The 16,584-nt window shown below is 45.5% G+C and overlaps 1 protein-coding gene across 3 annotated transcripts in view; it reads right to left on the bottom strand.

Moving 5' to 3' along the window:
- vac14 (vac14 homolog (S. cerevisiae)) overlaps positions 1-16,584 on the bottom strand; it is a 363,248-nt gene that overhangs the window by 173,710 nt on the left and 172,954 nt on the right. For all 3 annotated transcript variants that reach the window (XM_087996063.1, XM_043707329.2, XM_043707330.2), the window contains one exon: positions 9,999-10,131. In XM_087996063.1, coding sequence (XP_087852189.1) covers positions 9,999-10,131 — 133 coding nt within the window. The remainder of the gene's footprint in view (positions 1-9,998; positions 10,132-16,584) is intronic.

Below are 16,584 nucleotides of genomic sequence, written 5' to 3'. Positions count from 1 at the left end.
AATCTTACACCTCATCAATATAAAGGAGGAGGTCCCCAAAGTTCACTGCGAATAAATGCTGAATTCACTGGATTCTGTACAGCATTCATAACATGGGACAACATCACAAAGGGCCTCACCATGGGTCGGAGCAAAAATACCCCCAACACTAAACAACATTACAAACGGACAAGCGTTAGCCACTGAAGGCCAGATAAGAGAGCTGTGTTCAGGAACACTTTTGTAGGAAAAAGTGACAACAAGGTAGAGAGGCAAATATAGACATCAGGGCAGAGAATGCCCAACAGAACCAAGACTAAATGGTTCTGACATACACATTTCACTTATTATTCCAGAACGTTTCTTGCTCACCTCCATCACTTGCTAATATTTATTGAATTCTTCATACTCTATTTCAAAATCCTCTACTTCATAACTTCAGGCACACCCCTACCTCTGTGAACTCACAAGCCTCTTGATCCCACAGGCACACTGTAGCCTGCTAGCTTTGACCGACTGTCACATTTTGAACCTAGCCCCAGTTTGAAAAACCTCATTCTGTTACCAGTCATCAGCCCTAACTAGTGGCGACAAGCTGCAGTGGCAATGGGGTGGAAGGGTTAATGCTGCAGATATAATTAAAAGTAAGTGGTCTTGATATTGATGAGCTCAGAATTAAACAGGTCATACCAACGATGCACGTCACCAGATCAGCAAGCTGCCAGGAGGGGAATGAGGTCTGTTGACTAGAGCAAGAATCATAGAATGCCGACAGTTTGGAAACTGGCCCTTCGGCCCAACAAATCCACGCCGAGCCTCTGAAGAGTATCCCACCCAAACCCATTCCCCTACCCTATTACCCTATATTTACCAGGTAAAAACAAGGACTGCAGATGCTGGAAACCAATGTCTAGATTAGAGTGGTGCTGAAAAAGCACAGGTCAGGCAGCATCCGAGGAGCAGGAAAATCGACTTTTCGGGCAAAAGCCCTTCATCAGGAATAGAGGCAGGGTGCCTGCAGAGAGGTGGGATAAATGAGAGGAGGGTGGGGGTGGGGCGAAAGTAGCATAGAGTACAATAGGTGAGTGGGGGTGAGGATGGAGATGATAGGTCAGAGAGGAGGGTGGGGGAAGGTAGCAAAGAGTACAATGGGTGACTGGGGGTGGGCATGACGGTGATAGTCAGAGAGGAGGGTGGAGTCGATAGGTGGAAAGGAAGATAGGCAGGTAGGACAGGTCATGGGGACAGTGCTGAGCTGGAAGGTTGGAGCTGGGATGAGGTGTGGCCCCGTGGCCCAACATTTCAACTCCCACTCCGCCGGGGACATGCAGGTCCCGGGCCTCCGCCACCGCCGCTCCCTCACCACCCAATGCCTGGAGGAAGAACGCCTCATCTTCTGCCTTGGAACACTTCAACCCCAGGGCATCAATGTGGATTTCACCAGTTTCCTCATTTCCCCTTCCCCCACCTCACCCCAGCTCCAATCTTCCAGCTCAGCACTGTCCCCATGACCTGTCCTACCTGCCTATCTTCCTTTTCACCTATCCATTCCACCCTCCTCTCTGACCTATCACCTTCATCCCCACCCCCACTCACCTATTGTACTCTTTGCTACCTTCCCCCACCCTCCTCTCTGACCTATCACCTCCATCCTCACCCCCACTCACCTACTGTACTCTATGCTACTTTCTCCCCACCCCCACCCCCTTCTCATTTATCCCTCCACTCTGCAGGCACCCTGCCTCTATTCCTGATGAAGGGTTTTTGCCTGAAACGTCGATTTTCCTGCTCCTCAGATGCTGCCTGTCCTGTTGTGCTTTTCCAGCACCACTCTACATTTACTCCTAACCTACACATCACTGAACACTATGGGCAATTTAGCATGGCCAATTCACCCGACCTGCACATCTTTGGACTTTGGGAGGAAACCGGAGCACCTGAGGGAAACCCACACAGATATGGGGAGAATGTGCAAACTCCACAGTCAGTCGCCGGAGGCTGGAATCAAACCCGGGTCCCTGGTGCTGTGAGGCAGCAGTGCTAACTACAGAACCACTGTGCCACACCGTGATGCCCCAAAGGAGGGGTATCAGTACAATCTAAACCTAATGGCTCAGATCTCAGAGGACTAAGTTGAAAGTAATTCTTGCTTATCCAGCCTGATGTTATCAACGCAACCGAACAGGGTCAGTATAGATTGAGAAGTGGACTGGTGGCACAGGATTACAGATGGACATTATAAGCATGCACACAAACATCAGATCTGTACCTATAAATGGCACAGAGAGGAGTTGAGAAAAAAAAGAGGGCCAACATGGAGCATTGTGTGGTAGGGTGGGGAAAATGTGATCGACAATCCAGAAAATATTGCAAAGCAAAATTGTGCTGGAAATTCAAAACAGAAAATGCTAGAAATACTTAGCAGGTCTGGCAGCACCAGTGAAGAGAGAAACAAACTTACTGTTCGAAGTGACCTTTGGGCTTTTAGGAGAAAGTGAGGACTGCAGATGCTGGAGATCAGAGTCGAGAGTGTGGTGCTGGAAAAGCACAGCAGGCCAGGCAGCATCCGAGGAGCAGGAGAATCGCTGTTTCCGGCATAAGCCCTTCATCAGGAATGAGGTACTCATTTTGACCTGCTGTGCTTTTCCAGCACCACACTTGCAACTTTGTGCTCTTAGCACAAGATGTATTCTGGATTTCTTGGACAAGGTAGGTGTCTAAACGAGCCAGGACAGTGATGGGAGGGACAGGGGTAGAGCACTGACTCTACACGGAATAATGTGGCAAAGGAAAGCAGGAGCAAATGCATCCTGGGTTCAGTTACACAGGATAATTTTGGTGTCTTCAATCAGCATAGTCTCAATGCTGCATGCAGGGTAAAAATGAATTGAACATAATTAAGAATAATGGAGGTGGTTTTGATGTCATTAAGCTGAGCGTAAGGCTTGTGCTCAGTTGAGTTGGGAGAAGTTACTGATTTCAAGCCAAGAAGCGTATGGCAGATAGAAACAGCAACAGAGTCGGGGACCTTCTGATCTTTCAGTCTAGTAGCCATGCTTCACAGACAACGAATAGCAGTAGGTTATATGACTATAGTAGAGTTTACAGCAAAACTCAACTATCCTCAACTAATGCCCACACACCAACATATTTCCAGCAGGGCTAGAGAATACTCAGCTGTAAAAATCTGGAAGGTGCTTTCCTTCCCTTAGTCAGGGATACTTCAGGTGAGGTTTAGCACCGCAATTGCACTTATGACTGAAGATCAGCTACTGGATTAGTGGTGCTGGAAGAGCACAGCAGTTCAGGCAGCATCCAAGGAGCTTTGAAATCGACGTTTCGGGCAAAAGCCCTTCATCAGGAATAAAGGCAGTGAGCCTTAAGCGTGAAGAGATAAGCTAGGGGAGGGTGGGGGTGGGGAGAGAGTAGCATAGAGTACAATGGGTGAGTGGGGGAGGAGATGAAGGTGATAGGTCAGGGAGGAGAGGGTGGAGTGGATAGGTGGAAAAGGAGCTCGGCAGGTCGGACAAGTCCGGTCAAGTCATGGGGACAGTGCTGAGTTGGAAGTTTGAAACTAGGATGAGGTGGGGGAAGGGGAAATGAGGAAGCTGTTGAAGTCCACATTGATGCCCTGGGGTTGAAGTGTTCCAAGGCGGAAGATGAGGTGTTCTTCCTCCAGGCGTCTGGTGGTGAGGGAGCGGCGGTGAAGGAGGCCCAGGACCTCCATGTCCTCGGCAGAGTGGGAGGGGGAGTTGAAATGTTGGGCCACGGGGCGGTGTGGTTGATTGGTGCGGGTGTCCCAGAGATGTTCCCTAAAGCGCTCTGCTAGGAGGCGCCCAGTCTCCCCAATGTAGAGGAGACTGCTTCGCGAGCAACGGATACAATAAATGATATTAGTGGATGTGCAAGTAAAACTTTAATGGATGTGGAAGGCTCCTTTCGGGCCTTGGATAGAGGTCAGGGTGCAGGTTTTACAGTTCCTGCGGTGGCAGGGGAAAGTGCCAGGATGGGAGGGTGGGTTGTAGGGGGGCGTGGACCTGACCAGTTAGTCACAGAGGGAACGGTCTTTGCGGAAGGCGGAAAGGGGTGGGGAGGGAAATATATCCCTGGTGGTGGGGTCTGTTTGGAGGTGGCGGAAATCCTCCCCCACTCACCCATTGTACTCTATGCTACTCTCTCCCCACCCCCACCCCCACCCTCCCTTAGCTTATCTCTTCACGCTTCAGGCTCACTGCCTTTATTCCTGATGAAGGGCTTTTGCCTGAAACATCGATTTTGAAGCTCCTTGGATGCTGCCTGAACTGCTGTGTTCTTCCAGCACCACTAATCCAGAATCTGGTTTCCAGCATCTGCAGTCATTGATCTTCAGGGTAAAAACAGCTACTTCAGCATAAATCGAACATCCTTCTCGGGACTGTGCAAATCCTGGTTTATTTGAATTGAACCACAGATGAACAAACTGGCACCTCTGACAAACTGGGTTCATCAGTCAGAGCAAATGGAGCTCTCCCAAGCACAAGATGCCTTGGCATATTCTCTGAATTAAAAATGGAGGGGTGTCTATTATAGAACAACCATCTGACTGGATAGCTGGGGCAGTTATCCACACTGTTAAACAGTAATTGCTGTCATCTTTCACAGCCAAAGTGGCCTCTGCAGCTTCGCAGGTTCATCCTATGGGGTCTGCATGAAAGCCCCAAATGCCTTGCTGACACATCAAATATGGAGAGACAATTAAGATGTACAATGGGAATCGTCGAGTCGTTTCTCAGGAAACCATTTGAAATGCGAAAAAATCAAAGGGCTTTTTTTTTTGCTCTACGATTCTGTTTACTGCAAACTAGAATTAAAAGTCAGGTCAGGCTAAAATTTCCAGAGTTTTACCAATAAGAAGATTTATAAACCACACCTTTGTTAATTCCTGCGCTGCGCTGAAGCAAACATTGCCTCACTGGGCCTTATTTCCATATGCAAATCTATGGAAAGGTACTTTGTCCACTAAATCCTAAAGTTGCAGTCTGTGTAAAACGTGAGTTCAGGTCTTGCACTACAAGGAATGTAAATGTTTGAAGCTAATTCATAACAGGCTGCCCAATAGGCTCCATAGTGTTATAAATACCATGAATGCCTGAAAGGCAGGCAATGCACCAGGGTCAGACTGTATTTCAGCAACATAGGGTGGATCCAGCTTTGATAGTGTGATTGGAGGGAAAAAGTCAAATGTTTTCAGCAGGAAAACTATGCAGTTAAAGTCAGGACAGAGGTAAGGGTCCTACCTGAAGAGATGTTGAGTATCTGCTTTAGAAAAGGTGCGCAGGGGGCTATGGTGGTGGTCTTTTGGTCTAGTTGAGTCCAAGGTGTCACAGGTAATGAGGACAATGCAGAGTCAAGTTAGAGCTCTATGGTAAATTTGTACTCAAACGACTGAGACAGGTGGTTCTGGAATACTGCAGGTTGCTGCTGATCACAGTCTTGGCAATCTGCTTTATGGTTAGCTGCTAAAACTGTGTAGCCGTCTCTGAGAGCTGGTATCTTTCCACTCGATGCCACAAACATTACAAGCCATGGGGCTAGAAGGGTATGCCATTGCTGGCTCAATATAGAGCAGAAAGCTGGAAAGCATGCCTTGAGCACAAAACGCAGTCTGACACTCCCCTAAGTACAGTACTGCCAGAGTCCTTCAGGAGAGGGGATAAACCCTGTAACTGTCTTCACTGTGCGTAAAAGATCCCATGAGATAACGATCCATTACTTTGATGATTGGGTAGATTATAATACTTATCAGTCAGCCAGCGTCTCCAAAATAGATGATGTGGTTTTCATTACATCATAGCTTATGAAAGCTGTGATCAAAACCCAGTAGTTCACCGGCTGCTTCATGCTTTGGGATACCGGAGGTCACAAAATTAATTCTTTAAATGCAAGGCGATGAGGAAGAACTTCTTCTGCCAGAGATGGTTAATCTGTGGAACTCATTACTACAGAAGGCTGTGGAGGCCAAGTCATGACTGCATTTAAGTCAGAGATAGATTCATGGTTAGAAAGAGGATTGAGGGTTACAGGGAGCTGGCAGGAGAATAGGTTTGAGAAACATATCAGTCACAATGGAATGGTGGAGCAGACTCAATGGGCTAAATGACCTATTTCGGCTCCTACATCCTATGGCCTAAGGCTGCCTTGTTTAAAATCAGAGCCCCTGGGCCATCTCCTACATCCACGAGGAGGGCACAAGACAATCTCATTCAACCTGCACCTAACCTCTCTAGATTACAGTCACTGGCCTGCAAGTCTTGTGAAGCAAGTAACTGACTATTCTGCAAGTCCATTCAATAGCTGGCACCTGGACTGCTTCACGGATGTGAAGCACTGTGGAACATTCGGAGACACTGAAAGACCCCCGTATCAATGCCGGCTCTTTTGGTTATGCAAAATTGTAGTCCTAACTGATCTACCACATACCTTGAGACTACAGTCCCTGGTTTTTGATTTCCCACAAGGGAGAATATCTTCCCAGCCCTATTGGAATTTTATACATTTCAAATAGATCCCCTCTCATCCTTCTGAACTCTAGTGAAGATGTGCCAGGACCAATCTAATGGAACAGTATTGCCATCCCTGGTATCAGCCCAGTGAAGCTCCACTGCACTCTCCACCCAAGAATGGACTCACTTGCCAGTGAGGGAGTCCAAAGCTCCAGGTGTGGTCTCACCGAAGGGCGTGTGTAACTGCAGCGAGAGTAACCTACGTCTAAACTCAAATCCTCTGCAATTTGCCTTCCCAACCGCTTGGTGTACCTGCTTGTCTACTTTCATTGACTGGTGCATAAGGACATCCAGATCGCTTTTACATTCATATTTTCTAAATCATCACTATTTCGATAAAACTCTGCTGTTCTGCTTTTTACACCAAAACATTAGCCATGAATTTGTCCACTCACTCCAACTTGCCTAAACTACGCCATGTTCTTCGTGGCCTGCAATACATTACCAATGAGGGGGAGCATCTCGCCAAGACCTTCCCCACGCCTCCACTTCTCGCCTTTAAACAACCACCAAACCCCAGACAAATCACTGTTCACAGCAAACTGCCCTGCTTTCAGGACATCAACCACGATGCCGTACAGCCCTGTCATGGCAGATGCTGCAAGATGTGTCAGAGTGTTGACACGGATACCACCATTACATGTGGAGACACCTCCCACCGTGTACGTGACAAATACTTGTGTGACTCGGTCAACGCTGCAGCCAAGGAGCCCTGTGGTATGGTACATTGGTGAGACCAGCAGACACTATGACAACAGATAAACGGACACCACTCAAACATCACCACGCAGGATTGTTCTCTCCCACTTGGGGAACATTTCAGCGGTCTGGGACATTCTGCCTTCGGGTGACCATCCTCCAAGGTGGACTTGAGATAAGCAACAACACAAAGTGGCTGAGCAGAGGCTGATAGCCAAGTTAGGTAGCCATGGGGATGGCCTCAACTGGGACCTTGGGTTCATGTCATACTACAGGTGACCCCACTGAACTACACACACACACACTAATATATTCTCACACTCACACAGAGCCTTTCATTACACACACACCCACAGCCAAGCATGTGCAGGCTTATACCCATCTCTCTCTCTCTCTCACACACACACACACACACACATATATATATTTGACCAAGCTTACACACAACCACATACTCACTGTGTCTCTCCTGCACGCACAGAATTACATTTTATTTTGCTCAAAAACTGCATGAATCCATTTAAGATTCTGTATGTCCCACTTTAGAAATAGAACCAGTCTGACTCAACATTGGGACACAGACAGACTTTACCCTCACACCTTTAATGCTTTGTCTGAACTGAGATGGCACCTATTGTAAGAAAAGCTGAAGTTATCCTGAGAATGCAACCTAAAAGGAGTTCTGGGATTTTAAAGAACTGAAACTAGCATATCCATTCTAAAAGGTAAAAGATTTAATCTAAATTTGTTTAATATATTATAGATCCATGACACTGTAGCCCTTTTGCTTTAAATTCTGTGTCTTATGGTCTTGCTCCACAACCACCTGATGAAGGAGCAGCACTTTGAAAGCTAGTGCTTGTAAATAAACTTGTTGGACTATAACCAGGTGTTGTAAGATTTTTAACTTTGTCCATCCCAGTCCAATGCTGGCACCTCCAAATCATAAATTATCTTGAAGCCTCCTTGCATCTTCCTCACGATCCCGGTCAGTTCTGTCATTAACGAACTTGGAAATGTTACATTTGGTCCCATGTCCTGTACATTTATGTATGTTATGAATATTGACAGAATCATAGAATCCCTACAGTGTGGAAGCAGGCCACATGGCCCATTGAGTTCACACTGACCCATCAAGTCCACACTGACCCTCTGAAGAGCATTCCACCCCCCTGTAACCTTGCATTTCTTATGGCTAACCCACCTAGCCTGCACATCCCTAGACAATATAGGCAATTTAGCACAGCCAATCCACCTAACTTGCACATCTTTGGACTATGGGGAAAACCGGAGCACCTGGAAGGAACTCACGCAGACACGGGGAGAACGTGCAAACTCTACACAGAGTCTCTGGAGGGTGGAATTGAAACCGGGCGCTGTGAGGCAGCTGTGCTAACCACTGAGCCACCATGCTGCCCAGTTTGAGGCCTCAGCTCTGATTCTTGTGGTGCCCTCACGAGTCACTGTTTGCCATCTGGAAAAAGGCCCATTCCTTGTACATTGTTTCCTTTCCATCAACGAATTATCAATCAATTGCCAATGATGTCAACACATCCTGTACAACATCAGATTAGACAGAAGGTTTACTTGCCATATTAGTAAATTATTTGATTTGAGCAAGAGGAAATTAATCTGCGTGAATCCACAGGGAGTCTGTTGGGCGTGAGTATGTTATTTTCTTCTAGATTAATCAACTAAATGTGATACCAGTGGTGGAAAAGATAATAAGTATATATATTTAAGGCTGGCTTCATTTAGCACACATTCTGCTTGAGGAACATCAGGTTATTCTCCCTCCTAATGTACCATGTTAGCATTAATACTCTCAGATCAGGTGCAGTTCAAGTCAAACACAGTAAAACTCCATTTACGTTGACAAATGTCAAATCTCACGAAAGACCAACATCAGGAGGAGACTCTCTCGACTGAAACATCTCAGACCAGCCATCTCAATGGAATCATGGTTGCCAACTTATACTTTCATACAATGGATTTGCCAAAAAATGTGATCTCAATGCTGAGTCCTCACATTACAGTGATCCCTAAAGAAAGGCCATTGCTCAAATCTCCAAAATTAAAGGCCATTTCTGATACAGTAAAGACTTTTACAAAATTCTGCTACAATTGACATGAGCTTGCTTAATACTGACTAAGGATGCCTGAAGTGGAAAGGTGTTCTTTTCTTTAAGATGACCATCACCCTTCATCCTTTTAGAAAGGGGTGTGAAAGCATTTCAATTCCACACATTGCAATTGAGAGTAAAAGATTCAAAGTCAATTAAAATAGGATGTGTGGGAGTGTAAGGAGTGTAAGACTGGATATAGGGGTGGCACGGTGGTTTGCATTGCTGCCTCACAGCACTAGGGACCCAGGTTCAATTCCAGCCTCAGGTGACTGTCTGTGAGGAGTTTGCACATTCTCCCCGTGTCTGCGTGGGTTTTCTCCAGGTGCTCTGGTTTCCTCCCACAATCCAAAGATCTGCAAGTCAGGTGAATTATGCACATTAAAGCTGGAGTAGGTGAGTGGGAAGCTCTTGGAGGGTCAGTGCATACTCAATGGGCTGAATGGCCTCTGTTTGCACTGTAGGGATTCTATGATTCTACATTTCTCATCTTCTCAAGACAAAATTGGCTTAATGACACTTAATACATAAAAGCGGCAAATTAATCACTCTCAACAGATCACTCACTCATTTGTGCTTGTGTTCAATACATACTGTTTCTGAAGGAAAACAGACACCAGAATGCTAAAACTGATGTGACGGACTCAGCACCTACCGGATGATGAAAGGCCCTCGTGTTTCCAGCAGTCTCTTCTCATTATTGAACTGCTTCAGCAAGTTGACCATAAACTTGAAGAAATAAGAGTTCATGGTGGGAGTTGAGGGGGAGCATTCCAACGTTCGGGGCCCTAGAGTATAAAAAGAAAATTAATAGACACTTCATCTTTTTCAACAGCATCATCTGGTCGAAGGAAAGTTAAGCCTCATCACCATGTCTGATTACCTTGGGGAAACTAGGAAAGATTCCAGACATTTGTTTTCCTCAACTTGACTGTGGGGATTTGGAACAAAGTCAGTGACAAGTCAAAGGGCTCTCCCATTTTGTCTGCAATTTGAGTAGGATCTAGTCAGAGCTTTTCAATAATTTAATTTTGATATTGTAGTAAAGTTAACTTTTAGTTTTTGCCTGTTAAAAGACTGAACACATAATTGAATATTATCTTCAGTACAAAAGGCAATGAAAGGCAGTAACATGTTTGAACAGTAAAACAGAATTTGAGGACCTTTCAAGCAGAAAATGTCAGTTAACAGCAACTTATTGGTCAGTTACAGAAGAGGTCAGTTACAAAAATTGACTTGGAGTGTTTTGGAGACACACTTGCTAGAGAAAGATCATCGATCAGAAAAATTAGGACTTTTATGTAGCTCAAAGAAAAGGAGAAGCAAATCTGTGTCGAATGATAATTGGGTACCAGGTAAGGCTACAGAACATGCAAATGGTTACACACCAGTTATGAACAAGAGCTGGACAAAATGCTTAAGAAATTTAAATAACTAATTTAAAAGAGATTTGAAAAGTGGCATACTTTCATCTTGGGTGTTGCTTTTCAGTTGATGCCTCAGTTTTTGATACTGTTGCTTAATACTAAGTCGGAATACCTGACATACGTGATTACAGTCTATGGTGAAGATTAACTGTTAAAAACACTCTCATACTAAAGTGAAGCATCCATGGTTACATGCCCCTCACACAGTGGAATCAAACTGGGCAATGAGTTAAGATTACACAAATGTGTTGCATGACTCTAAAGGATAATGATCTAAAAATGACTTTTCGTACTGCTGGTACTGCCAGAACAGTCAACACATTTCATAAACAAAAACAGAAATTGCTGGAAACGCTCAGCAGGTCTTGCAGATCTGTGGAGAGAAAGCAGCGTTAACGTTTCAAATCAGAACTGAGGAAGGGTCACTCGATTTGAAACGTTAATGCTGCTTTCTCTCCACAGATGCTGCCAGACATGCTGAGCTTTTCCTGCAATTGCTGCTTCTCTTTCTGATTTACAGCAGCCGTGGTTCTTTCAGTCTTCATTTAAGATATTTCCTGACCCTAGCATGTGGCTAGTAGTTGCAACTCTCTCACTTCATAAACTGGGAAGAAGTTGTAAAAAGATACCGCCTCGATGTGCTGCACAAATCTTGTAACCATACGTACCCTGCTGTTATGGTAAGAGTAAAACAGACTCTTGTTGGGATGAATAATGGTATTAAGTCAGTCTCCTTAAGCACCTCTCTACCATCTTCCACACTCTCCTGCATTCATATATATATAAAAAAGGAATCTGGTATTCGTTTAGATTATGGGCAAAATCAAACCTCCACATTTTGCATCATTTGAGAATAGATGGTTCCCAGATTGGCATAAATCCACATTTTAATGTAGTAATAATGCATCATTCCAAAGTCAAAGTAGGAACTGACTGTAAACTAACTGCTCACTGCCAGTCATGTCTGGATCCGTACAGACAAATGCTGTGGTGTACTGTTTCAACATATAATGCTTGGACCAGTTCGATGGGTTTGAGATTGTACTATGGCCCTTAGGATAAGCTAATTCCAAGTAAACATTAGCCGCAAGCATAAAACTGCATTCAGTGCACACAATTCCCAGACACGTGAGAAAATGCCACAGCAGCAAGTTTGTGTTATTAAGGTGCATTGTGCTGGCAATATACAGAAACCATTATTCCCCATATTTATTCCTGACGGTAGAGAGCTGGACAGCAAAATAAAGTTCTGAAACTGAAAAACATCCGTCATCTAGCTGCAATCTACTGAGATTCCTCTCCTTAACTAAGTATAAATATTAAACATAAATTATAATAGGAACTGTAAGTCAAACAGAACTCTCAGCATTGAGACAGCTATTGCAAATTATGGGATTAACAAGCAACAATCTGCTCTCCAAAACAGGAGATGCAAAATTAAATTTCTAAAATGAAAAAAGGAGCAAAAAAATCTGTCAAGATCAATGCTAAACCAGTAAAAGTTAGAGGATAACTGAGCTTGCACTCAACTAACTGGATGAGTGAACTACACCTTCTTGTCTATCTTGACTTATTAAAAACTATGGCTGCATAGGACAAAAAGCACCAGTGTAATGGCTACTGCTGATACAGAATTCTGTTGTGTTCAGAGAATCATACCCAGGAAATGTGCAGGAATAGCTACATGGCAATACTTAGTATGAGATTAGAACAACAGCAGGAAGCTCTTTGAATGGTCATGTGATCTCTCACTCGCCACTAGGTCTTCGTGGTAGATCCAGGATACACTCCTGGCAACTAAAAGTGGTGCTAACATTCCAACAGTGTAGCCAAATGACACCTGCTAGTCCTGGATTTGTTTTCAACAAAAGTCTGGCACATTCTATGACATCAAATGGCTTGACCACCAGGGTCTCCACTGCAAAGTACAAGTTATGATGACCATACGTAATTCTGCGTAGAAGTGTGTGGGGCGCTGGAAAAGCACAGCCGGTCAGGCAGCATCTGAGGAGCAACAGAATTCATGGTTCAGGCATAAGCTCTTCATCAGGAATTCTCCTGCTCCTCGGATGCTGCCTGATCGGCTGTGCTCTTCCAGTGCCACACTCTTCGATTCTGATCACCAGCATCTGCAATTCTCACATTTTCCGAGATGTAATTTTGCCCATTACAAATTTTCTTACTCCTTAACTAAAAATAACCACCACGCTCTGATCATCTTTAAGGACAAAGGAAACCAAATGGCTTATCACTATCTGTCTCCGTAACTGCTTATGGATTGTCTGGGACTATTATAGAGATTATCCATTTAGTTGGCTCCCCTACTAATGACAAACCCAATCTTTCCCAAAACCTAGTCCCAATTATTCCTTGTTCAGCCCGTCTCATCCTTTTGACCAACCTCCTACTCCCTTGTCTTCGTTCTCATGAAACAGAACACTCAACATTTTTTCCTGGTCTCAAATTCTAATTGACATTAGAATTACACCCTGCCACCATTTTCAGGAGGAAATGATGGACCAGTGGTAGTCTTGCTAGTTTGTTAATCTAGACAGCTAGGTAATGTTTGGGAGACACTGGTTTGAATCCTGCCATCGCAGTTTGGGGAATCTGAATTTAATAAAAATCTGGAATTAAGAGTCTAATGATGACCACGAATCTGTCGTCAATTGTCAGAAAAACCCATTCTGGCTCAAATGGCCAGGGAAGTAATCAGAAAACCTTGTCTGGTCTGGCATTCATGACTCTAGACCTTCAGCAATAGGGTTGACTCTTAACTGCCCTCTGGGTAATTAGGGATGGGCAATAAATGCTGGCGCAGCCAGTGACACCCATATCCATGAATGAATTAAAAAAATATAATTCTGCCAGTAGACCAACCATCTCATTTCCAACTACCTCATGTCTCCAAAATATCTGAGTGTGCTATTGCTCTGAAGTTCTGATTTGGATCTATCTCACCTCCAACAACCACGGAATGGCCATAAAGTCTCACAGCCATGCTTGTGAAGTCTCTCAGAAACCCCTCAACTTCCCTCCTCCTCAACATTCTCCTAAAATAAAATATATTTTGTATTAAGCTGTTGGTCATCCTAAAGATTTTTTGTTGGTTTTCCTTAAAGATAGACTTACGGCAGATCATAATGATGGCTCACCATCACCTTCAAAGGCCATCTATGGATGAGCAACCACCACTGCCCTTGACGTGGTAAATATATGTCCTTAAGCAATTAAAAAAATGCCTCAGCGGTTTTAAAATGCTTTCCTAAAAGGCATTGTAAAAACTTAGGTTGTCATCATGAATAAAATATGAAGCAGCGCACTTAAGTATGGTGAAAACGTCAACTTTCTACCTGCTGGGGTGGTGGGGAGGATGGAAAGAACAAGCATCAGTGATGCATGTGCTTTAATCATCTATTGCACGTCTACTAGCGTAGCAAACTAGCCAGGGTCTTGGTTTAACATTTCATTGAAAAGCAGCATCTCTCAATAGTGCAGCTGTCCCTCAGAACTGCCCTGTGAACAACAGCCTAGATTTTGTGCATAAGAATGAGACTTGAACTAACAATCTTCCGACTAAGATGAGGGCATTTGACTGAGCAGTCTAGGAATGCTGGATTTCAAAGCTCTTCAACTCCGTCCTGTCATTGAATAACATCACGGCTGATCTGATAATGGCCTCAATTCCACCTTCCCATCTGCATCCAGAACCCTGACTCCTTACTCTACGAAAAATCTAAACTGATGGAAATGTGTTGCTGGAAAAGCGCAGCAGGTCAGGCAGCATCTAGGGAACAGGAGAATCGACGTTTCGGGCATTAGCCCTTCTTCAGGAATGAGGAAAGTTTGTCCAGCAGGCTAAGATAAAAGATAGGGAGGAGGGACTTGGGGGAGGGGCGTCGGAAATGTGATAGGTGGAAAGAGGTCAAGGTGAGGGTGATAGGTCAGACTGGGGTGGGGGCGGAGAGGTCGGGAAGATGATTGCAGGTTAGGAAGGCGGTGCTGAATTTGATGGATTTGACTGAGACAGGGTGGGGGGAGGGGAAATAAGGAAACTGGTGAAATCCGAGTTCATCCCTTGTGGTTGGAGGGTTCCTAGCCGGAAGATGAGGCGTTCTTCCTCCAACCGTCGTTTCGCTGTGGTCTGACGATGGAGGAGTCCAAAGACCTGCATATCCTTGGTGGAGTGGGAGGGGGAATTGAAATGTTGTGCTACAGGGTGGTTGGGTTGGTTGGTCCGGGTGTCCCAGAGGTGTTCTCTGAAACGCTCCGCAAGTAGGCGGCCTGTCTCCCCAATATAGAGGAGGCCACATCGGGTGCAAAGGATGCAATAGATGATATGTGTGGAGGTACAGGTGAATCTGTGGCGGATATGGAAGTTTCCTTTGGGGCCTTGGAGGGAGGTGAGGGGGGAGGTGTGGGCGCAAGTCTTGCACCTCCTGCGGTTGCAGGGGAAGGTGCCGGGAGTGGAGGTTGGGTTGGTGGGGGGTGTGGATCTGACGAGGGAGTCACGGAGGGAGTGGTCTCTACGGAAAGCTGATAGGGGAGGGGAGGGAAATATATCTTTGGTGGTGGGGTCCGTTTGGAGGTGGCGGAAATGACGGCGGATGATGCGCTGTACATGGAGGTTAGTGGGGTGGTAGGTGAGGACCAGTGGGGTTCTGTCCTGGTGGCGGTTGGAGGGGCGGGGTTCAAGGGCGGAGGATCGGGAAGTGGAAGAAATGCGGTGGAGGGCATCGTCGACCACGTCGGGGGGGAAATTGCGGTCCTTGAAGAAGGAGGCCATCTGGGATGTGCGTTTTTGGAACTGGTCCTCCTGGGAGCAGATGCGGCGGAGTCGAAGGAATTGGGAGAATGGGATGGCGTTTTTACAGGGGGCAGGATGGGAGGAGGTGTAGTCCAGGTAGCTGTGGGAGTCGGTCGGTTTGTAGTAGATGTCCGTGTTGATTCGGTCGCCTGAGATAGAAATAGAAAGGTCGAGGAAGGGGAGGGAGGAATCTGAGACTGTCCAGGTGAATTTGAGGTCGGGGTGGAAGGTGTTGGTGAAGTGGATGAACTGTTCAACCTCCTCGTGGGAGCACGAGGCGGCGCCGATACAGTCATCGATGTAGCGGAGGAAAAGGTGGGGGGTGGGGCCAGTGTAGTTGCGGAAGATGGATTGTTCCACATATCCTACGAAGAGGCAGGCATAGCTGGGGCCCATGCGGGTGCCCATGGCTACTCCTTTCGTTTGGAGGAAGTGGGAAGATTGGAAAGAGAAGTTGTTCAGGGTGAGGACCAGTTCAGTCAGTCGAAGGAGGGTGTCAGTGGAAGGGTACTGGTCGGTACGGCGGGAAAGAAAGAAGCGGAAAAATCTAAACTGGCTTGGAATAAATCCATTTGCCCAGCTTACGCTACTTTCTGGGGAAGACAATTCCACATACCAAAGACACACAGAATTTTTATTTTAATCTCCATCATAATATAGTGACCTGTTATTTTTAATCTGTGCCTTATGTTCTAGCCTCCTGCTTAGGAGGAAACATCCTCCAGGGATTTACCCAGTCAACTCCCTCAGGATCTTACATGTTTTAGTGAGATCACCTCTCTCTTTCAAACTCCCATGGATACAGGTCCAACCTGTTCAACCTTTCTTCATAACCCCCTTTAATCATTTTAATATAGAAGTGAAAAACACCTCAGTCACCTGCCCTGCCTTATTTTCCAAGAGTAGGGCAAGTTTTGCACCTTTAGCAGATACATCCATACACTAAATCAGAAAATTTTCTTGTACACACTTAAATTCCTCTCCATCTAAACCCTTAATAATATAGC

Source organism: Chiloscyllium plagiosum, unplaced genomic scaffold (assembly GCF_037043375.1).
Source record: "Chiloscyllium plagiosum isolate Xiang-an unplaced genomic scaffold, Cpla_swu_hap1 HiC_scaffold_17, whole genome shotgun sequence".
Classification (NCBI taxonomy): Eukaryota; Metazoa; Chordata; class Chondrichthyes; order Orectolobiformes; family Hemiscylliidae; genus Chiloscyllium; species Chiloscyllium plagiosum.
Note: the sequence above shows the minus strand (reverse complement) of the source record. Positions and strands in the feature narration are given on the sequence as shown.